Genomic DNA, 23,370 nt, shown 5'->3' on the forward strand with positions numbered 1-23,370 from the left:
TGTCATGGAAAGAGAAGGTGTCCTTAATGTTTTGTATACTCAGTGTATATGGAGCAATTTAGCAATAATGTTTTGTTATCTGTAATGGTTATGATAAATTAAGCATTGTTGCACACTGTTGGAATATAGGACTAGATCAAGTGACCAATAATCCAATGTTATTGGTTACATACGCCAAATACAACAAGTGTAGACTTTACAGTGAAATGCTTATTTAGGAACCTATTCCCAACAATGCAGAGTTCAAAAGTAAGACAAATATTTGCTAAATAATAAATAAATGCACACATATTTTTGGGGGGCCTTGTGGTCTAAAAATATATATAATTTTTCATTAGTACTCAAAATGTTTCATCTTAATTACTTTGCACCCCTACTTTCAGACAAAGTCAGGCACCCAAGTGTGTGTGTGAGGTGTGTGTGTGTGTGTGTGTGTGTGTGTGTGTGTGTGTGTGTGTGTGTGTGTGTGTGTGTGTGTGTGTGTGTGTGTGTGTGTGTGTGTGTGTGTGTGTGTGTGTGTGTGTGTGTGTGTGTGTGTGTGTGTGTGTGGCCATGTCGGAATACCTGTACTTGTGTTCTAGCTAAATAGTAGGCTGATTGGCTTTGTGAAAATATAAATGTGAAATGTCTATAATTAAGTAGGCCTATGCTTTAAATGCTAGGATGTCATAATAATTTCTACTTTTCATCTTGTAGAATTGACTGAAAACTATTGAAGGGAAAAAGCATATTTTCAGATCCATGTGAGTTTGACATCTGATAATTAGATAAGAGGACAATCTGTACTAAAAGAAAGGAATGGCGAGCAACAAGTATGGGTGAGCCTAATATGTTGATATGTGTTGCTTACTGCATACATTTATACTAAACAGTTGGTTCTAAATAGTATGTAGTATGATTAGTACATAGAATGTACTTGTAGTAAGCAAGACCAATCATGGCATGCACAGTTAAGCAGATGTTATAGCAGGTAGGGTGCAGCGAAATGCTTCAATTACCAGCTCCTCAACATTGCAGTAGAATTTCAAACAAATAGTCAAAACATTTAAGAAATCAAGAAATATCAGAACTAATCCAAATTACAATCCAAATAACACTATAGCAATAATTTAAATTGCAATCTCTGCATATGTCCATGGGATGATGCAATCTCTGCATATGTCCACAAGATATACTATGCATTTCAGACACAGCCAGTGTGTGTGTGTGTGTGTGTGTGTGTGTGGAAACTTTGGTTGGGCAGAATTGTAGAGTCAGTAAACCACAAGCAGCCTTCTGCCTTCTGTTTCTATTCTCAGTGCAGCTGTATGTTCAGCCTGACAAGCATCAGGCATTCAAAAACCATTTACAGGAAAACATCTCTATTAAATGTCATAAACAGTCAAAATCATGTTATCATGAAATTCGATGACATTTGAAGGAAAACAGATCAAAATGTGACGACCAAAGTATGAAAAATGACTGTTGCTTCTACATTGATCAAGTTTGATCATAAAGTTACTGGTCCCCTCCCCCACGTCAAACACTTGGATTCATTATTAAGTGGACAAGGTGACATCACCTTAACTCTCAATTTAATACGTACCGCCTTGTAACCAACATCAGAGAAGGTGTTTTACTGTAGAGTGTCAGCAAATATAATTAAAAGTTTACACTATGCAACTATGGCAAAGATACTTATATGTTTCCCCTTTCATCTGTGTCTGGTGTTAGCTAGTTACTGGCTAGCTAGGTCTTCATCTGTGTCTGGTGTTAGCTAGTTACTGGCTAGCTAGGTCTTCATCTGTGTCTGGTGTTAGCTAGTTACTGGCTAGCTAGGTCTTCATCTGTGTCTGGTGTTAGCTAGTTACTGGCTAGCTAGGTCTTCATCTGTGTCTGGTGTTAGCTAGTTACTGGCTAGCTAGGTCTTCAGTCAGCATTGAACCAAAGGGGGGAAGGATCATTCAAAACTCTGACGCAGTTGTCAAGTCAACAGATCTGTCAGTGCTGCTGTGAACCGCATCGCAAGAGAAATGCAAATGGTGGATGTATAAATACAAGTTTACATCGGCTTGGCAATTATTACACATACTCATAGTCCATATTGAATTTTGCAGGGCCTTCTGTCCTTTGATTCAGGTAAGGCTGGCTGAAAGTGAAACACACTATCTGCGGCAGGGACCTTGCAGAGAGGTGTGGAAACAGCAGTGTGTCAAAAACAAATGGTGGTGAGTGTGCGTGTGCTTGTGTGTGAAACCCAGACTGAGTATCCCAGTCAAACGTGTGCATGCATGTGCTGTCACCCTGGGCATAGACGTCAATCTATTCCACATTGGTTCATTGAAATGACGTGGAAACAACGTTGATTTAACCAGTGTGTGCCCAGTGGTGTTTGTGTGTACACAGCAAATTATGGAGAGTCATTACAGCATAGTCACTATTATTTGACTCGAAAAGGGTAGCTTTAACAATTTTTTTTAATTAAGTGACTGATTGTGACCACTAGAGTCAAAGCTAAACAAAGAGTTAATTCGAATAGTGTTCATAAGTATTTCTAGAGTAAATGTGATCCCGACCACAAATTAGCAGTTTAAATTTAGATTTTGACGCCATTTATATTTTCTTCCTCGTATTCGACTCAGGCTGACACTGACAGAAGTAGTCTTTGCATTCAGGTAAGTAATATGGTTTTGAAATTCATATTTGGCCTAATGTTAGGGTTGCGAAAGTTCAACTGAGATAGGAACAATAGCACACCTGAACTTGGTTAAAATAATTGTTTAATTCAAAAGTTAATAAATGGCAAATACAATTTCCGTATATACGGGTTCAATGTTTCATCACGCAGGATAAGACAGAGAACTGATTTGTTTCTGACAAAGATATTATATTATACTCCGACAGAGGTTAGTTCCCACTTCCGAGCCGGCCTGTCAGAGTAGAGACTGGGCGTGGTTTAGACTCACCCAGCCTATCGTTGATGTTGGCGCCTTAAGCCAGTCCTGGCCCCTTAGCGCATATGATGTCCCGACGCTGTTGCTGTGTAGATTACGCTCCTTCACCCCAAAGACTGGGGTCAGACAGTTTTATAACATTGTCTGAGATATCTGCACCTGTATACAATGTCCTCTGTTCTCGCTCAAGGCTAACTACAGCTTCCCAGCTCCTTATCTGAGCTAACCGTTACTTCCAGCACACACACACAGACATCCAGGCGCCCAAACAGTTTGTCAATATCAAATCACATTTGTTATTGTATTCAATCACATATAATATAGTTGCTGATCACGTTTATAGTATTGGGTTATAGTGCATGACTCAGAACCTCACATATGTTTTTCGTGTGTATAGTTTATCTGTTATTGTCTGGTCAGCAGTCTCCTGATTCACCCCCCTCCTGTGTCTCTCTAAGATTAGCACAGTCTCGGCCACATAGTACAGCGCCCACACTACTGATACATTTGTTGCATACACACACATATTTCATGCAGTACAGCGCTCTCTCTAACACACACACATTTCAGGCTGACATTCATGGTTAGACAGAGCACTGGTAAGAGTAGAGACCAATGGAAAATGCAGGTTCACAAGAGTCAGCAATTCAAACTTTAATGCATAAGAAGCCCTACTAGCTTATAGTTAGTTCAGCATGTCAAAAAACCTTATAAAAACCCCACACTAAGTCAACCATTTAGACTGACGTATCCTTCTTATCATTCATCATTAGCTAGTTCCAAGCCAAATATTCATTATTACCTAGCAATCGATCGCTACAGGCTGTTTTTTTAACCAAGCCAGGCTTGGCGCCATTCTCAAAGCGTCGCTACCATTAGCTAGCTAGCTAATCATTTTAGCTCAGTTTGACAGAATGGACATACAAAGATAGGTACTTGAAGCGGCTAAATTCCTATTTTTTTATCACCACAGTTGAATAAATCAATAAACATTTGACAATTCGACACCAAATGTTTTGTAATGTTACTCTAACAAATAGCTAACATTAGCTACAAGGGTAACTTAGCTAGCTACAGAAGTTAGCTAATGTTACCTAGCTAATAGCTAATATTAGCTAGCATGGCCATTTATAGTAGCTAGCTAACGTTAACGTTCGCAAACTAGAATCACAGATAGAACAATGAGGGTTAGTTATACAAATATTTGCTAGAATACTCAAACCAAATTCAGGGTATAGTCTAGTTAAGGTCAGTCATTCATTCTATACACCACTTTGGCCCACGTGAGTGTTGCTTCTTTGGCTAGATAGATGGCTGCTTAGCTAGATGGCTGGATAGCTAGTAACGTTAGCTAGATGGCTACCAAAGCCACACGTCTAAGCTAGCTAAAAAGATAACCCAAACCTGCATTCGGTCTGAGAATTCAGTCATGGATGTGTGCCTGCGTAGCTATGATGTCGTTAACTGTGTCAGCAGTCGTTACTTTTATTAGGCGTGTGTGCCTTGTACTAGCTATGGAATCTAGAATGCAGCGAAGCCAAGGAGAGAGCAGGGAATACACAGCACTTTTCAAGTTGCAACTCTGTCTAACAAAACACTGCTGTTATTTACATGCTCCTCCTCAATCCGGCTTTGTGTATGTGAAGGTGACCGAGGAACATTAAATGTTACACAGTCTCTGCAACTGTTCAACTTTTCTTACAGATTCTAACATGCAGCAGTAACAAATTTGCTTCAGGTGGACAAAAGGTTTGTTTATTTTTTGTCTGTCTTTATCTAGGCCCAGTATTACAATGCAGAAGATGGGCGTGGCTACTTGGCGTGGAGAGTGAAGCACCTGCAAAAGGCGTCTGCAGAGGGAAGACTAAAGTCCCTTCGTAGATCACTAACACGTGGGTCAGCTGGTTAGCAAACATAACTGTCTTTTATTTGTATGTGTATGGTTCATTCGGTTGAAGGGATTTTATGTATTCAGAATGCCATAGTGACAAAAACATAATCATGAGATGAATGAGCCGTAAATTATATGGGATGTTTCTATAGAGTGTAGAGAAAAATAAACATTGTTATGTCAGGTGTGAATGCCATTACTTCTTACTACCCCAAACCATTATGAATAAAACAACTCTACCAGCACTAGGTAATGTGACAGACCCAGCCTACAGAGAGGCGGAAAACCTCACTGTTGGTGGTGGGCCAGTTTAGATCATGGAGAGAGGGGGAAGGATTCACACACTGAGTCACAAACACAGGCCTAGTCCCCAAATCCCCTCTCTGATGTGTCATTGACGTAAACTTCCACTTCAACAAACAGACAAACACTATTCTCTCTGACAACCTCAGTACCCCTGGCACACAGAACAGAAAACAACCCATTGCATCATGACTACTAAGCACAGCCTGATCTGATGGCACCACACCCAGACTCTCACAGGCTAATAGATGATGTCACAGGTCAGGGGTCAGGGTTCAGAGTGTGCTGCTGAATCAGGAGGGCAGGACCTCGATGTAGTCTGATGCATCAACAATTAGACGTGAGAGAGAGAGTAAGAGGACACAAGTGAGAAGGTTATAAAGGATAGTGAACTGTCTGGACAGTATGTCTGAGCAGCTCTGATGAAGGTCTCGGAACACTGAGAGATGGAACTGAAACTAACAGATGGAGAGACAAACTGTTTGTGTGTCGAGGTGTGTTACCTACTCTCATAATCAGGCACCTCTTCGATGATATTGGGGTCAGGAAGTTGAAGCAGAGTCTTTCTCTTGACTAAGTGGCACAGGTGCTGGACCAATCCCTGCCCTCGACACTTATAATGGTGGACCAGCTCCTCTAATGTCTTAAAGAACTTCTCCTCTACACCAGGTGTTGTCTACACACACATACAAACACAGACCATCAGAAACACACAGACACACACACAGACCATCAGAAACACACAGACTATCAGAAACACACACACACACAGACCATCAGAAACAAATCTAATTGTATTTGTCACATTCGCTGAATACAACAGGTGTAGACCTTCTCGTGAAATGCTTATTTACAAGCCCTTAACCAACAGTAAATAGAAATAGACACACAGGGTGTACCTGCAGGGTGTAGTTTCCAATGTTGTTCTGGAGAATCCTGTAGGTATACACCACCTTCTGTCTACTGCAGAAACACAACACACACAGAAGAGGAGGACAGAGAGGGAACTGAATAACTTCGTTACTTTTATTTCCTGAGAGGGAACTTCATGTATGGTGATGGTGATGGGGTGATACACACAAGCATAGCCGTAGGAAGTTGGGGTGTTGAGGGTGCTGAGCACCCCTTGATAAATCACAAAATAATAATTAATATATAAATATTTTTATACATTTAGTTTTCCCCCCACCAAATTAGTGCACTAGCCCTGTATTACTCCTGTATGAGTCATCAGCAGAGCGGGGAGAATTTCCCCCCACCACCCCCAGTTCTTGACTTGGGCAGGAGCTCACTGGAGCTGAGTACCAAATGTTCTACTGCTTGAGCTCCTGTTCCTCTTATAGAATATTAGCTCAAAAGTATTGTGGAGCTCCTGCACCTAAAGATAAACAGTACCGCCATCCAACATGAGTACTGGAACCTATTTCAGTCCAAGTCAAGCACTGGTTCTGACTAGTGTTCCCTAAAGCACCAAACCACCCCACAATATTAAAAGGTAGGATGAATTCTACAAAGCATTTATAAAATACTTGGAGGATGGATTGGTGTACATTCAACTTCCTACATTTCAACAAAAAAAAAGAACAAAGAGTGTAATACTTACTAGACACACAGACACATGGCTGCTTGGATAGTTTCGCTGTCTCTGATGAGGTAGGCTCCGTTCTTCCCGTTCTTCCCAAGCCGATCCTCACACTCCAATTTACTGATTGCACCGTGGTACACCACTAGAGCCGTCGCCATGGTAACTACCCCACCGGGGGGTCAACAGGAGGTCAACACCCTGCTTCTTCACTCCTCTCTTCTTGTTGTAGGATGCTTCTTCTCGTCCTTTCTTCTCTTTCTCTCCTCTCCCTCTGTTCTCTCTCTCCTCACCCCAGACCTCTCTCCTCTTTAACTCCTCTCCACCTGCCCTCTCCTCTCCCTGTGTTCTTTCTCTCCTCACCTCAGAGAGAGGCTAGCATTGGTAAAGTTACTCTCTGATAGATGATCCCTGCGATCAATCAATCAACCAATCCCTCCATTATCTGCATTGAGAGCAGAGACCGACACATAGACAGAGAGCCCACTGCAGCAGTGAGGTGAGCAGACATACAGGCAGAATGTAATTATCTTCAAAGGTTGAATATCTCAAAGACACCTCTCCGGCCACAAGATTACAGGAAATGTGTGTGTGTGATAGAGAGAGAGAGAGAGAGAGGGGGAGAGAGAGATTGGTGGGTCCTAAACAGATTAGCTATTGAGAGAAAGACAGTGACAAACTTCAAGTCTTCATGTAAAGTGCCTTCAGAAAGTATTCACAGTTAAGACTTCTTCCACATTTTGTTGTGTTACAGCCTGAGTTTAAAATGGATTAAATGTAGATTTTTATTTAAAAAATTGGCCTCCCGGGTGGCGCAGTGGTCTAAGGCACTGCATCGCAGGAGTCGCCCAGAGGTTCTGGGTTCAAGCCCCTGGAACCCATTCTGGGTTCAAGCCAGAGGAGAGAGAACAGAGGGAGAAGAGAGAAAGATAAGAAAGGAAGAGAAGAAGCATCCTACAACAAGAAGAAAGGAGTGAAGAAGCAGGGTGTTGACCTCCTGTTGACCCCCCCGGTGGGGTAGTTACCATGGCCTCCCGGGTGGCGCCCAGAGATTCTGGGTTCAAGCCAAGGCTCTGCCGCAGCCGGCTGCGACCGGGAGGCCCATGGGGCTGCGAACAATTGGCCCAGCGTCGTCTGTCTGTTTCTGATGGTCTGTGTGTGTCTGTGTGTTTCTGATGGTCTGTGTGTGTTTCTGATGGTCTGTGTTTGTATGTGTGTGTAGACAACACCTGGTGTAGAGGAGAAGTTCTTTAAGACATTAGAGGAGCTGGTCCACCATTATAAGTGTCGAGGGCAGGGATTGGTCCAGCACCTGTGCCACTTAGTCAAGAGAAAGACTCTGCTTCAACTTCCTGACCCCAATATCATCGAAGAGGTGCCAATCCCTGCTTGTCATCGTTAAGGACTGGTGAATTTTTCAGGATAAAAAAGAAACGGAATGGCACAGGCAAAATCCTAGAGGAAAACCTGGTTCAGTCTGTTTTCCACCAGACACTGGGAAATTAATTCACCTTTCAGCAGGACAATAACCTAAAACCCAAGGCCAAATCTACACTGGAGTTGCTTACCAAGAAGACAGTGATGGTTCCTGAGTGGCCGAGTTACAGTTTTGACTTAAATCTACTTGAAAATCTATGGCAAGACCTGACAATGGTTGTCTAGCAATGATCAACAACCAATTTGACAGAGCTTGAATAATTTAGAAAAGAATAATGGGCAAATGTTGTACAATCCAGTTGTGGAAAGCTCTTATGATTTACCCAGAAAGACTCACAGCTGTAATCGCTATGAAAGGTGCTTCTTCAAAGTATTGACTCAGGGTTGTGAATTATGTAAGTTAGATATTTCTGTACTTCATTTTCAATACATTTTCAAAAATGTGTCATTTTGGGTATTGTGTAGATGGGTGAGAGGAAAAATCTATTTAATCCGTTTTGAATTCAGACTGTAACACAACAAAATGTGGAATAAGTCGGTATGAATACTTTCTGAAGGCACTATAGGTGTAAGCCTGTTTTCCCATTCTGTCGAGAAGCTTCCCTGGGCTGACCTACATTGTCTGAGCTTCGTGGCATGCTCGCAGTTCCATTTCTTGCTCTGGTTCAAGCAGGCAAGAATTTATTTTTGAAGTGGACATTATGAGCACTGATATGGGATATGCTAAAGAAGTCAAGACTGTGTTTTATATCGTACAATCTATGAACTGCTTACCTATGGGTAACAAATGGACAAAGGAGTCACGGAAAACCTGGAAAAACTGTCTGGAGCCAGATGTGTCAAACTATACCCTTCTGTTAGTTACTAGGCAACGCGTGACGCTTTGTAGAAAAGGTGGGTTAGTGCCTTTACTGCTAGCCACTCTCCATAGAACCAGTGTTGCCAACTTAGCGACTTTGTCGCTATATTTAGCGAGTATTCAGACCCCTCTAGCGACAAAAAAAAACAACGTCTAGCGACAAATCTAGCAACTTTTTCTGGTGTTATTGGAGACTCTGACGTGAAAGCACATATCGTTCTTACTCTTCTCAATGAGCAGCGGGTGCTGCCATGGGCCCCACCCCTGTCCCAAAGCACTCACAGGCCGACTCCCTGTCCTCGCGCAGCAGTCCCTCCCAGCTGCCGTCAGAGCAGGAGATGTTCACCCCTCCTCGTCCAGACTGTAAATGAATCGCGCATGCGGGAAGCCGCCGCTGGCTGACCCCGCCCTGGCGGGATGTAAATGTGAAACGGTCTTTGTCTAAAATAAATCACTCCACAAGAATGAACTAAAAAACAAAACATTTAATTTAATTAAAATGTTTTATTAAAAACGAAGTAACTCCGCCAGAGTGTCTCTTTTGGGTCACTTTTGCCGGTCCCAAGCCCGGATAAAGGAGGAGGGTTGGAATTGTGACATTAAAAAAACAAGAATCGACAGAAGAAAGTTCATTTGTAATTCTAAACATATTTATGGTGTTTTTTACTCACTTTTTGTCTCTCCCATGACCTTATTCCTCGTTTGTCGTGTGTGTGTTTCATATTTCACCTTTTCATCTTTTTATCAACTATAAATAGGAAACAGCAGGAGATAGTTTACAGTATACGGTATGTAGTAGCTACATAAAATAACTCTTTTATACAGTCAGAAGAGACTTTTTAAGAGCCAACTGCATTTTTGAAAAATTCCAATCTGGTTTCCTTGCCCACCACAGTACATAGTTAGTTAAAGTGGCAAATTAATTTAGAACCAACATAGATGCCAAAACAGCTCTCTGTCCTTGTACTCTTGGATTTAAGGGCTGCACTGTTGCATTCGACACTGTTGACCATGATGTCCTTCTGGAAAGACTGGAGAGGTGGGATGGCCTCTCCAGTCCAGTTCTGAATTGGTTTAGAACCTATTCAACTAAGTTAGTTGTGAGTTTTTTGTCTCCCTTGTTGAACATAACTCTGAGAAAATACATATCACTTGACGTTCCACAAGGTCCATACATAACAAAATGTGGAAAAGGGGAAGGGGTCTGAATACTTTCCGAATGCACTGTACATTATAAATGTAGAAGTATACGTGCCCTACCGCATGGCACATTAGGAGGTAACCAGGAAATGGGCACACACCCCTACTAGGGTTGGACAGCTTATGATTAGTTACTTTTGATGCCTTTGAAGCTTCTGCCCTGTACTCTGCCTGTCAATGACATGTATTTAAATCCATACTCTACATTTAGTCAGTGACTAGTGTCAGTGCTGGGTATAGGCAGGGCTGGTTAGTGTGACCACATCTCTGATGCTATTAATATCCTTGCAGATATAGCGCTCCAGAAGGAGAGGCTCCCATCAGAACACAGCTGCCCCACAGAGAGCACTCCTGCCTGGGCTGGCCTGGCCAGCTAAGTCCCCTGGTCCTCACATGTTTGGGAGAGTAGGGACTGATGGTATTGAGTACATAGTGGCAGAGAGTAGGATGGAGAGGACCGAGTATAGAGGGGGAAGCAGAGGAGAGAGGGATGGAGGAAATAGAGAGTAAAGTAGAGGCAAGGAAGGAGAGAGAGATAGACAAAGAGTGAGGTACTTTTACACAGGTAGTCTAATTCTGATATTTGTTTAACTAATTGGTCTTTTGATCAAACAGATCAGCTCTGAAAAATATTGGACGTGAAAAGATCTGATGTGATTGGTCAAAAGACCAATTAGTGGGAAAAAAGATCACAATTGGGCTTCCTGTCTAAACGCAGCCATTGTGACTCATTGGAAACGGAGGAAAGGGAGGGTAATAATAATCAGTGGCATGTCTTGTGACTTTCTTCTCCCCCCTTGCAGTACAATTCAATAATGCGTTAATTGGCACTAAATCTTATCAAAGACACAAAAGTATAGGATCAAGTAGAAATAAGTTAATAATACTTTGTCTCTCTTTCATCTATCACTCTCCTCTGTCAGAAGTGGGGTGTGGAGGTCAGTGGGGTGTGGAGGTCAGTGGGGTGTGGAGGTCAGTGGGGTGTGGAGGTCAGTGGGGTGTGGAGGTCAGTGGGGTGTGTAGGTCAGTGGGTGTGTAGATATGTAGGGTGTGTAGATATGTGGGGTGTGTAGATATGTGGGGTGTTCAGTGTAGGTCAGTGAGGTGTGTAGGTCAGTGAGGTGTGTAGATATGTGGGGTGTTCAGTGTAGGTCAGTGAGGTGTGTAGGTCAGTGAGGTGTGTAGATATGTGGGGTGTTCAGTGTAGGTCAGTGAGGTGTGTAGGTCAGTGAGGTGTGTACGTCTGTGAGGTGTGTACGTCAGTGAGGTGTGTACGTCTGTGGTGTGTTCAGTGTAGGTCAGTCAGATGTGTAGGTCAGTGAGGTATGTGTGTCTGTGGTTTGTTCAGTGTTGGCAGTGTGTGTTTCACTAGGTAACCCAGAGACAAACCCACCTAGTCAGCTCAACAACTACAACATCTCTCTGCTCTCTCTCTCTTTCTGCTCGTCACTGTCAGTGAGCTCTTGTCTGCTCTCTCCCCCTCCCTCCTCCCTCTCTCTGCTCTCTCTCTCCCTCCCGCCTCAATCTCTGTTTTACTAAGAGCTCCCAGTCTTTCCTCTCTCATACAAGGCTCCCCTAGTATTGTCCGTTCTTCTCTCCCTCATTCTTTCCTTCTTTCTTTTGGTTGTAGGATGTTACTCTGGCGACTCTTTGGTTTGATGGGCTTCCTAACGCTTTGCAAAGGTAAGACTCATTTTTCTGTGACCTCAGTGGTGTGTGAGTTGAGCTAGTTGTGTGAGGCCTCCTCTCTATCCCCCAACCCAGGTCTAACCCAGGCCTAACCCAGGTCTAACCCAGGACACACGCTTAGAAAAAAGCGTTCCAAAATGGTTCTTCAGCTGTCCCCATAGGATAACCCTTTTTGGTTTCAGGTAGAACTCTTTTGGATTGAATGTAGAACCCTCTCTGGAAAGGCTTCTACATGAAACTCAAAAAGGGTTCTACTTGGAATCAACAAGGGTTCTTCAAAGGGTTCTCCTATGGGGACAGCCAAAGAACCCTTTTTGGTTCTAGATAGCACCTTTTTTTCTAAGAGTGCAGTTTACAGAGAGAGATAGAGAAAGAGTGACATTTGTTGTTTTCTGTCTTGTATCTGTTAGCAGACATGTCTCTAAACTCCCTCCAGAACAGACATGTCTCTAAACTCCCTCCAGAACAGACATGTCTCTAAACTCCCTCCAGAACAGACATGTCTCTAAACTCCCTCCAGAACAGACAAAAGTTTTGAGAATGACACAAATATTAATTTCCACAAAGTTTGCTGCTTCAGTGTCTGTAGATATTTTTGTCAGATGTTACTATGGAATACTGAAGTATAATTACAAGCGTTTCATAAGTGTCAAAGGCTTTTATTGACAATTAAATTAAGTTGATGCAAAGAGTCAATATTTGCTGTGTTGACCCTTCTTTTTCAAGACCTCTACAATCCGCCCTGGCATGCTGTCAATTAACTTCTGGGCCACATCCTGACTGATGGCAGCCCATTCTTACATAATCAATGCTTGGAGTTTGTTTGTCCACCCGGCTCTTGAGCATTGATCACAAGTTCTCAATTGGATTAAGCTCTGGGGAGTTTCCTGGCCATGGACCCCAAATATCGAAGTTTTGTTCACCGAGCCACTTAGTTATCACTTTTGCCTTATGGCAAGGTGGTCCATCATGCTGGAAAAGACATTGTTCGTCACCAAACTGTTCCTGGATGGTTGGGAGAAGTTGCTCTCGGAGGATGTGTTGGTACCATTCTTTATTCATGGCTGTGTTCTTAAGCAAAATTGTGAGTGAGCCCACTCCCTTGGCTGAGAAGCAACCCCACACATGAATGGTCTCAGGATGCTTTACTGTTGGCATGACACAGGACTGATGGTAGCGCTCACCTTGTCTTCTCCGGACAAGCTTTTTTCCGGATGCCCCAAACAATCCGGAAAGGGGATTCATCAGAGAAAATGACTTTACCCCAGTCCTCAGCAGTCCAATCCCTGTACCTTTTGCAGATTATCAGTCTGTCCTTGATGTTTTTCCTGGAGAGAAGTGGCTTCTTTGCTGCCCTTCTTGACACCAGGCCATCCTCCAAAAGTCTTCACCTCACTGTGCGTGCAGATGCCCTTTTTGTGCAAAGCAATGATGGCAGCACAAGTTTCCTTGCAGGTGACCATGGTTGACAGAGGAAGAACAATGATTCCAAGCACCACCCTCCTTTTGAAGCTTCCAGTCTGTTATTCGAACTCAATCAGCATGACCAGCCCTGTCCTCGACAACACTCACACCTGTGTTAACGAGAGAATCACTGACATGATGTCAGCTGGTCCTTTTGTGGCAGGGCTGAAATGCAGTGGAATTTGTTGGGGGGGGATTCAGTTAATTTGCATGGCAAAGAGGGACTTTGCAATTAATTGCAATTCATCTGATCACTCTTCATAACATTCTGGAGTATATGCAAATTGACATCATACAAACTGAGGCAGCAGACTTTGTGAAAATTAATATTTGTGTCATTCTCAAAACTTTTGGCCATGACTGTACAGTGTGTACAAATGATGTAAGATAAGGCAATAAAATAGGCCATAGTGGCGAGGTAATTACGATATAGCAATTAAACACTGGAGTGTTAAATGTGCAGAAGATGAATGTGCAAGTAGAGATACTGGGGTGTAAAGGAGCAAAATAAATAAATAAATACAGTATGGAGATGAGGTAGTTGGATAGGCTATTTACAGATGGGCTATGTACAGGTGCAATGATCTGTGAGCTGCTCTGACAGCTGGTGCTTGATGTTAGTGAGGGAGATAAGAGTCTCCAGCTTCAGCAATTTTTGCACTTCGTTCCAGTCATTGGCAGCAGAGAACTGTAAGGAAAGGCGGCCAACGGAGGAATTGGCTTTGGAGGTGACCAGTGAAATATACCTGCTGGAGCGAGTGCTGTGGGTGGGTGCTGCTATGGTGACCAGTGACATGATATAAGGCAGGGATTTACCTAGCAAAGACTTGTAGGTGACCTGGAGCCAGTGGGTCTGGCGACGAGTATGAAGCGAGGGCCAGCCAACGAGAGTGTACAGGTCGCAGTGGTGGGTAGTATATGGGGCTTTGGTGACAAAACTGATGGCACTGTGATAGACTGCATCCAATTTGTTGAGTAGAGTGTTGGAGGCTATTTTGTAAATCACATCGCCGAAGTCGAGTATTGGTAGGATAGTCATTTTACGAGGGTATGTTTGGCAGCATGAATGAAGGATGCTTTGTTGCGAAATAGGAAGCCGATTCTAGATTTCATTTTGGATTGGAGATGCTTAATGTGAGTCTGGAAGGAGAGTTTACAGTCTAACCAGACACCTAGGTATTTGTAGTTGTCCACATATTCTAGGTCAGAACTGTCCAGAGTAGTGATGCTGGACGGGCGGACAGTTGTGGGCAGCGATCGGTTGAAGAGGATGCATTTAGTTTTACTTGCATTTAAGAGCAGTTGGAGGCCACGGAAGGAGAGTTGTATTGTATTGAAGCTCGTCTGGAGGTTAGTTAGCACAGTGTCCAAAGAAGGGCCAGAAGTATACCGAATGGTGTCGTCTGCGTAGTGGTGGATCAGAGAATCACCAGCAGCAAGAGCGACATCATTGACGTATGCAGAGAAGAGAGTCGGCCCGAGAATTGAACCATGTGGCACCCCCATAGAGACTGCCAGAGGTCCAACAGGCCCTCCGATTTGACACACTGAACTCTATCAGAGAAGTAGTTGGTGAACCAGGCGAGGCAGTCATTTGAGGAACCAAGGCTGTTGAGTCTGCCGACAAGAATGTGGTGATTGACAGAGCCGAAAGCCTTGGCCAGGTCGATGAATACGGCTGCACAGTATTGTCTCTTACATGGGTCAGGCATAGCTGATTAATGTTCTGCACATTTCAACAGCCATACAAAATCCTTGTATGTGACAAATTGAGCAAAGTGACATGAGAATTTGCTCAAAACTGCATATTTGTCCAACAGACCAGTATTCAAAGCATATGCTCTACTGCTTGAAATAAATGTATTAAATGTGCTAATGTATTTAAAAAAAGTATATTTGATGTTTGTCAATTTAGAAGTGATATATGTATTAATGTGACATAAATTGTCATATTTATGGAAAGTACATTAGAATGTGGCCTTAAAGTACTACTTATGTTATTTTTTGGGGGTATGTATACTTTACTATTTCTATTTTTTGACCATTTTTACTTTTACTTCACTACATTACAAAAGAAAATAAATTTTATTCGTTACATTTTTAATGCTTAGCAGGACAGGAAAATTGTTAAATTCACGCATTTATCAAGAGAACATCCCTGGTCATCCCTACTGCCTCTGATCTGGTGGACTCACTAAACACACATGCTTCGTTTGTAAATTACGTCTGAGTGTTGGAGTGTGCCTCTGGGTATCCGTAAATTTAAAAAACAAGAAAATGGTGCCATCTGGTTTGTTAATATAAGGAATTTGAAATTATTTATACTTTTTTTTTTGATACTTAAGTAGATTTAAAACCAAATGCTAGTATTTTACTGGGTGACTTTCACTTGAGAAATTTTCTATGAAGGTATCTTTACTTTTACTCAAGTATGACAATTGAGTACTTTTTCCACCACTGCTGACACTAATAACGGATGTGGCTTGAACAATAACAAGCTACATGGTAACGCTACCGAGTAATGACACTCAATGCTACATGCTAAAACTCAGTCCTGTGGCTAATGCTACATGCTAAAACTCAGTCCTGTGGCTAATGCTACATGCTAAAAGTCTAAAAAGTCAAAGCCTGGCTGCAGCCAAGGAGAGAGAATAAAATATCATACAGTACAACAAACCACAGAGAATAACTTTCCAGAGCAAGTTTCTGTGAGGCACCTTTAACCTTTCACCTGAACAGTGGCTGGGGGAGGGGGCGAAGAGGAGACAGAATGAGAGTGAACTGGGTGAGAGGATGAAACTGGACGTCTTAAAACCTCTACTCACTCCGACTCAGATCAACAATGAGACCGGAAAAACAAAATGTCAGGAGTGAGGAAGGGACAGAGAAAAAGAGAGAGCGAGAGATACAGAAAGGCGGGTGGAGTCGGAAATGATATTGTATGTTGTTATTGGTAGTATTTGGGAACTGTTGCCTCACTAAACATCAAAACCCTAGCATATTTTAATCAACTCATAGAAGTTCATAAACCGTTAACCTATCTGACATTACCAGTTATAAACAGCAGGCCATTTAACCAGTAAACACTCTTCACTTTCCATCTCTACCACAGGCACAACCTGCAGTACTACTTATTTCACTGAGAGGGAGGCAGATATAATAGCGTTTTTAAAAAACGTGATTTTTTTCTCTCTCTGAAATGAAACCATCAAGTGATTGATGTCAGGCTGAGTGAGGTAGTATGTACATGTAGATATGGTTAAAATGACTATGCATATATGATGAAAAGAGAGTAGCAGTAGCGTAAAAGAGGGGTTGGCGGGTGGTGGGTGGGACACAATGCAGATAGCCCGGTTAGCCAATGTGCAGGAGCACTGGTTGGTCGGCCCAATTGAGGTAGTATGTACATGAATGTATAGTTAAAGTGACCATGCATATATGATAAACAGAGAATAGCAGCAGCGTAAAAAGAGGGGGGGGGGGGGGGGGGGGGCACAATGCAAATAGTCCGGGTAGTCATTTGATTACCTGTTCAGGAGTCTTATGGCTTGGGGGTAAAAACTGTTGAGAAGCCTTTTTGTCCTAGACTTAGCACTCCGGTACCGCTTGCCATGTGGTAGCAGAGAGAACAGTCTATGATTGGGGTGGCTGGAGTCTTTGACAATTTTTAGGGCCTTTCTCTGACACCGCCTGGTGTAGAGGTCCTGGATGGCAGGTGTAACAGTATAACTTTAAACCGTCCCCTCGCCCCGACACGGGCGCGAACCAGGGACCCTCTGCACACATCAACAACAGTCACCCACGAAGCGTCGTTACCCATCGCTCCACAAAAGCCGCGGCCCTTGCAGAGGAAGGGGCAACACTAATAGGTTTCAGAGCAAGTGACGTAACTGATTGAAACGCTAGTAGCGCGTACCCGCTAACTAGCTAGCCATTTCACATCCGTTACACTCACCCCCCTTTCAACCTCCTCCTTTTCCGCAGCAACCAGTGATCCAGGTCAACAGCATCAATGTTACAGTATAACTTTAAACCGTCCCCTCGCCCCGACACGGGCGCGAACCAGGGACCCTCTGCACACATCAACAACGGTCGCCCACGAAGCATCGTTACCCATCGCTCCACAAAGGCCACGGCTCTTGCAGAGCAAGGGGCAACACTACTAATAGGTTTCAGAGCAAGTGACGTAACTGATTGAAATGCTACTAGCGCGTACCCGCTAACTAGCTAGCCATTTCACATCCGTTACACTGGCAGCTTAGCCCCAGTGATGTACTGGGCCGTACGCACTACCCTCTGTAGTGCCTAGTGGTCAGAGGCCGAGCAATTGCCATACCAGGCAGTAGTGATGCAACCAGTCAGGATGCTCTCAATGTTGATGCTGTAGAACCTTTTGAGGATCTCAGGACCCATGCCAAATCTTTTTAGTCTCCTGAGGGGGAATAGCCAATGCTCCACGTGTTATGGTTTTCTAATCTTGGTACTCAAACCTGTGCCACCTAAGCTTACACCGAGGTATGCATGGTCTAAGCTATTCACAATCACAGCTCACGTTGTGGGTTTGCTCAGTCTAAAGAGGATTTCCTCAGGAGGGGTTTTTATTCGTAACAATAGGAAAGGGCTGTTCCATGACACCAGATCATGTCTGGGCTCACGGGGGAGGGCCAATGACTTAGTTAAACTTTAAAGGGAATACAATTCTCTCACATTAAAGGTTTAACATCACATTACACATAGTTTTATCTTTACTCATTAATTTTATACAAGAATTAGATGCAAACACCATAACTGAGAAATGTACACATTCAGAGATATAGTTATGTGTGTTTCCAGTCCTTCATGAGGTCACCAAATGAAACACACTCAACATAACTGTCCCTAACTGTCCACGGACTCTTCCCACATTCTCACAAGTGGACACATAGTTTCATTTTCCCATTTTGGGGATTTAGGAGTTCGGCCACGTGAAATCCTTTGTTCACTCTGAGGCCCCTCTCTTTGCATGGCCAGGGGGAGAGAGTCTCCACCAGGAATTTAGGACCTGAGATAACAGAACCTGGGTGTAGGAGAGTGTGAGAAGCCACGATCTATACCCAGAAAGGGCCGCGTCATGACAAGGCTCTCGATTGTGCATCTGTAAAAGTTTGAGTGATTTAGATGACAAGCCACATTTCTTCACAAGCCTCCTGAGGTTGAAGAGGTTGGAGTTAGAGTATTCACCAGCTGCCTGATCATGTTTAAATGCAAAATAAAAGAAGAAGTTGGGGTTCACAGTAAGAGCAGAGAATGACCTGACCCTGACCTAGGGCTAGCAGCGTATCAATGAACACACACACACACAGCAGAGGAGGCTGGTGGGAGGAGTCATAGGAGGAGAGCACAGGCTCATTGTAATGGCTGGGATTGAATAAATGGAACGGTATCAAACATATAGAAATCACGTTTGACTCCTTTCCATGAATTACATTCCAGCCATTACAATGAGCCTGTCCTCCTATTGCTCCTCCAACCAGCCTCCTCTGACACACACACCCCTCCTCCCCCCAGGCCAGGATAGTGGTGTAGGAGCACTGTGTGATGACTTTACAGACCTGGACTTCCATGAGTGCTTCCTCGGGACCACCCTGAACATTAAGCTGCTGCTCTACACCAAGTAGGTTAGAAAGAGAGAGAGAGTGTGTGTGTGTAAGCAGTTGGATAAAAAGTAATGACATTTTCTGAATAAAGTCTTCTCCCTCCTTCAGGTATAACCTACGCTGTGGCAGAGAGTTGAACCACCACCAGCTGTCCTCCCAGCCACTCTTCAACCTCTCCCTGCCCACGGCTTTCGTCATCCACGGCTACCGGCCCACCAGGGCCCCTCCGTTCTGGGTGGACCACGTCGTCCAGCTGCTGTCTGAGCAGGAGGACATGAACATCTTGGTAGTGGACTGGAACAGAGGAGCTGCTAACCTCAACTACTTCACTACTGTGACCAACACACGACAGGCTGCCAACAACCTCACCGGCTTCATACTCAACATGCAGGTGTGTGGCTTGAGGGACGGGGGGGGGGGGGGGGGGGGGGGATTGTGGAGTGTTGCTCATTTGCTGAGAATCTTCAGTTGTTCAATGTGTCTTGGGTCAATGTTGCTTAATGTTCACTCTGTGTGTGTGTGTGTGTGTGTGTGTGTGTGTGTGTGTGTGTGTGTGTGTGTGTGTGTCTGTGTGTGTGTGTCTGTGTGTGTGTGTGTGTGTGTGTGTGTGTGTGTGTGTGTGTGTGTGTGTGTGTGTGTGTGTGTAGGCAGAGGGAGCGCCTCTGAGTTCGGTCCACCTGATCGGGTCGAGTCTGGGAGCTCACCTGGCTGGGTTCGTAGGAGCAAACCTGAAGGGCAAGATCGGCCGCATCACAGGTAGGATAAGAGAGTCTGTGCTCTTTGAAGCTATTATTTGATTAATTCATTAATACATGTATCAATTAATTTATGTATTAAGTGGTTAATTAATTGATTAATTGGATCATTAATTGATGTCCAGGTCTGGACCCAGCGGGGCCCATGTTCACTGGAGCGACACCTGAGGAGAGACTAGACCCTTCAGACGCCATGTTTGTAGATGTACTACACACTGACATGAACTGTAAGTACTGACATGCTGTGTGTGAGCGTGGCGAGGGATTCTCTAGATGTGTGTTTTTATCTTCCTATTTGTTCGTGCAGCGTTTGGTCTCAGAGGTCAACATGGTCATATTGACTACTACGCCAACGGAGGATCTGACCAGCCAGGCTGCCCCAAGACCATCTTCTCAGGTGAGTCTCTCTCTCTCTCTCTCTCTCTCTCTCTCTCTCTCTCTCACACACACACACGTAATAACACTGTAATAACTCACCGCTTTGTCTTTTGTAGGGAAGTCATATTTCATGTGTGACCACCAGCGCTCTGTGTTCCTGTACCTGTGTGCTCTCAACCGAACCTGCAGTCTCACAGCCTACCCCTGCTCCTCCTACAGCGACTTCCTGGACGGCCAGTGCCTGCAGTGTGAGGCTTTTAAGCCCGCACCCTGCCCTATGCTAGGTGAGGACAGCCTTCCCACTGGTCAACCCAGAATCTCACTGAATCCGTAAACAAGGGAAGAGATGCTTGTCAACAAATCATTGATCAAGTGGCTTGGTTGCCATACCAACAATAACGTTGTATCCATGGTCACCGCCCCAGGTTATGACGTCAGCAGGTGGAGGGATATTCTGCTGCGATTGGGTCAGACCAAGGTATACTTCACCACCACTGCCACGTTGCCCTATAAAAGTAAGTTCAACACCCCTGACTATCTATCAGTGATTAATATACACTACATTACCAAAAGTGTGTGGACAACTGCTTGTCGAATATCTCATTCCAAAATCATGGGCATTAACATAGTTGGTTGCCCCTTTACTGCTATAATCATGAAAAACAACCCCAGACCATTATTCCTCTTCCACCAAACTTTACAGTTGGCACTATGCATTCGGGCAGGTAGCGTTCTCCTGGCATCGGCCAAACCCAGATTCGTCCGTCGGAATGCCAGATGGGGAAACGTGATTAATCATTCCAGAGAACGCGTTTCCACTGCTCCAGAGTCCCAATGGCGGCGAGCTTTACACCACTCCATCCAACGCTAGGCCTTGCGCATGGTGATCTTAGGCTTGTGTGCGACTGCTCGGCCATGGAAACCCATTTCATGAATCTCCCGACCAACAGTTATTGTGCTGACGTTGCTTCCAGAGGCAGTTTGGAACTTGGTAGTGAGTGTTGCAGTCGAGGACAGACGATTTTTACGCACTACGCGCTTACCTTTCTGTGAACTTGTGTGGCTTACCACTTCGCGACTGAGCCGTTGTTGGTCCTAGATGTTTCCACTTCACAATAACAGCACTTACAGTTGACCGGGGCAGCTCTAGCAGGGCAGACATTTGATGAACTGACTTGTTGGAAAGGTGGCATCCTATGACGGTGCCATGTTGAAAGTCACTGAGCTCTTCAGTACGGCCATTCTACTGCCAATGTTTGTCAATAGAGATTGATTGCATGGCTGTATGCTCAATTTTATACATCTGTCAGCAGCGGGTGTGGCTGAAATAGTCAAATCAACTAATTTGAAGGGGTATCCACATACTTTTGTATATATAGTGAACATAATGCTTCTGAAGCAATGAGTTCTTAAAGATGAATTGTGTGTGACACGTTGTGCATGTGTGTGTATATATATAACACAGTGTGTGTGTGTGTGTGTGTGTATAAATATATATATATGTATATATATATATATATATATACACATACATATATATAGAGGTCAGCTACAGGGTGGACATGGTGACATGGAACAGGTACCCACGCTGGGGAGTCCTCATCCTCAGACTCCACAGTGGCAGGAACTTCACTGAGGCACGCATTGACCGGTCAGTCTCGCACGCTTACACGCTCACACACATTTGTGGCAGTAAGACCTCTATCCCTCTCACCCTCTCTCTCCTCCAAAGTAAGCTGTTCAGGTTTGAGAAGTACACCTCCACCCGTCTGTTGGTCCAGTTTGATGAGGACCTTCAGCCCATACAGAAGATATCCCTCAGCATTGCTACCAGAAACGTGATAGGCCCTCGCTACAAAATCCGACTAATCCGCATCCGCCTCGCCCCCCTGGAGCAACCCGACAGGTGAGAGACCACCACACACCTGAGTTACACACACCTGAGTTACACACTTTCCCCCCTCTTTTCTGCATTCCCCATATCCTCCCTCCTTTAACTCTCCCTTTCTCTCCTCCCTCCAGGCCGCTGATGTGTCGCTATGACATCATCATGGAGGAGAATATTGAGGTGGCGTTCCGCCCTCTGCCCTGCGACCCTCGTCTCTGAGCCACCACCAGAGGGCACTCTCCTCACACACAGGGCCTCCCCAGCCACACACCCAAATGAACCACAAGGGGCAGACAGTTGACATCGTCCCCCCCACACTGCTTCTGCCGTTGTATGATCTAGCCAGGCTGCAGGATCACATGCTTTGGCATAGACGGTGAAGACTAGGTGGAGCCAACACTGTGTTTCTTACAGCTCTCCAGTTCTATGAGATCTGATTGCAGTGTGGATTAGGGGTCATCTTGGTGGAAAACACAACAGAACACTGGTGAACCATACAGAGATAAGTGAAGAGCTGAATAATGATGTCGCGGATCAGTGGGGTTGCTGGGAGTTTTCCTCTCTCTTTCACGGCTCTCTAGTTCTGTGCCTTATGAAGGTTGATGGTGTTTCTATGACAGTTCTCTATTTTAATGCAGTCAGAGGGCATTCATAACCTGCTATAACCAGTCATATGATGTTGTAACTCTTCAGTGTAGTTCCTGGTTTGTGTCAGTGTCTTGTGCATGTGTATTGCAGCACTGACATAACTGAGCAGGTTAAAAAAACAACTTGAAACAATGAAATTGTATTAAAAGTGGAAATGTTTTTATAAATGATATTTAAAAAATTATGGTACAGTGGTGTAATCTTATTTTTGTAAAGACTTTGTTTCTACCTACATTGTTTGAAATAAATACACCATGTGTTTCACTGTGATCTGACTGGATTTTCTCCCACATCGCCTCTGCTACTGTGGGGTTAAAGGTTAAGGCCTGCCTCTGCTGCTAAGCACTAACCACCTGTACAGTTGGGTATCCTCATGACCAGTCAGCTCTGTTTAGTCCAGCTGGGAAGTACTCCATGGTTCAGGCTCCGCTGACCCTAGAAAAGTCTGACCTATCTGTCTGGCAGGGGCATTAACTCTGTTCCTTGAATAGTCCTGGCCAGCCTGGTTTACCTAAAGCAGGCCTGGGTGGAAGTAGGCAAGATTGACCTGTTAAATATCTGCATGGATCACTTCTGTACCTGACAGGTGTGTACAGGTGAGAGATGTGGACAATCCTGCCTATTAATACACAGGTAATGACTAAACAGGCTCCACTCATGTAACATGCATTACTACCAAGCTAAAGAGCTACTAACACTACCTAAAA

General features: G+C 44.1%; 2 protein-coding genes across 2 annotated transcripts; one reads left to right on the forward strand and one right to left on the reverse strand.

Moving 5' to 3' along the window:
* Positions 1 to 2,742: 2,742 nt before the first annotated feature.
* LOC129859052 (SH2 domain-containing protein 1B2-like) lies at positions 2,743 to 7,611 on the reverse strand. Its single transcript, XM_055928389.1, has 3 exons — positions 6,731 to 7,611; positions 6,027 to 6,090; positions 2,743 to 5,803 (listed from the first exon to the last, which is right to left on the reverse strand). Exons 1-3 carry the CDS (start codon positions 6,868 to 6,870, stop codon positions 5,627 to 5,629), a joined length of 381 nt encoding a protein of 126 aa, XP_055784364.1. The 5' UTR covers positions 6,871 to 7,611; the 3' UTR covers positions 2,743 to 5,626.
* Positions 7,612 to 11,696: 4,085 nt separating this feature from the next.
* LOC129859055 (lipase member H-like) lies at positions 11,697 to 22,926 on the forward strand. Its single transcript, XM_055928398.1, has 11 exons — positions 11,697 to 11,888; positions 18,906 to 19,011; positions 19,103 to 19,385; positions 19,642 to 19,750; positions 19,875 to 19,976; positions 20,057 to 20,146; positions 20,244 to 20,411; positions 20,553 to 20,642; positions 21,670 to 21,778; positions 21,860 to 22,033; positions 22,150 to 22,926. The coding sequence occupies exons 1-11, from the start codon at positions 11,837 to 11,839 to the stop codon at positions 22,232 to 22,234; spliced, it is 1,368 nt and encodes a 455-aa protein (XP_055784373.1). The 5' UTR covers positions 11,697 to 11,836; the 3' UTR covers positions 22,235 to 22,926.
* Positions 22,927 to 23,370: the final 444 nt, after the last annotated feature.

Source organism: Salvelinus fontinalis, chromosome 7, assembly GCF_029448725.1.
Source record: "Salvelinus fontinalis isolate EN_2023a chromosome 7, ASM2944872v1, whole genome shotgun sequence".
NCBI classification, from domain to species: Eukaryota; Metazoa; Chordata; class Actinopteri; order Salmoniformes; family Salmonidae; genus Salvelinus; species Salvelinus fontinalis.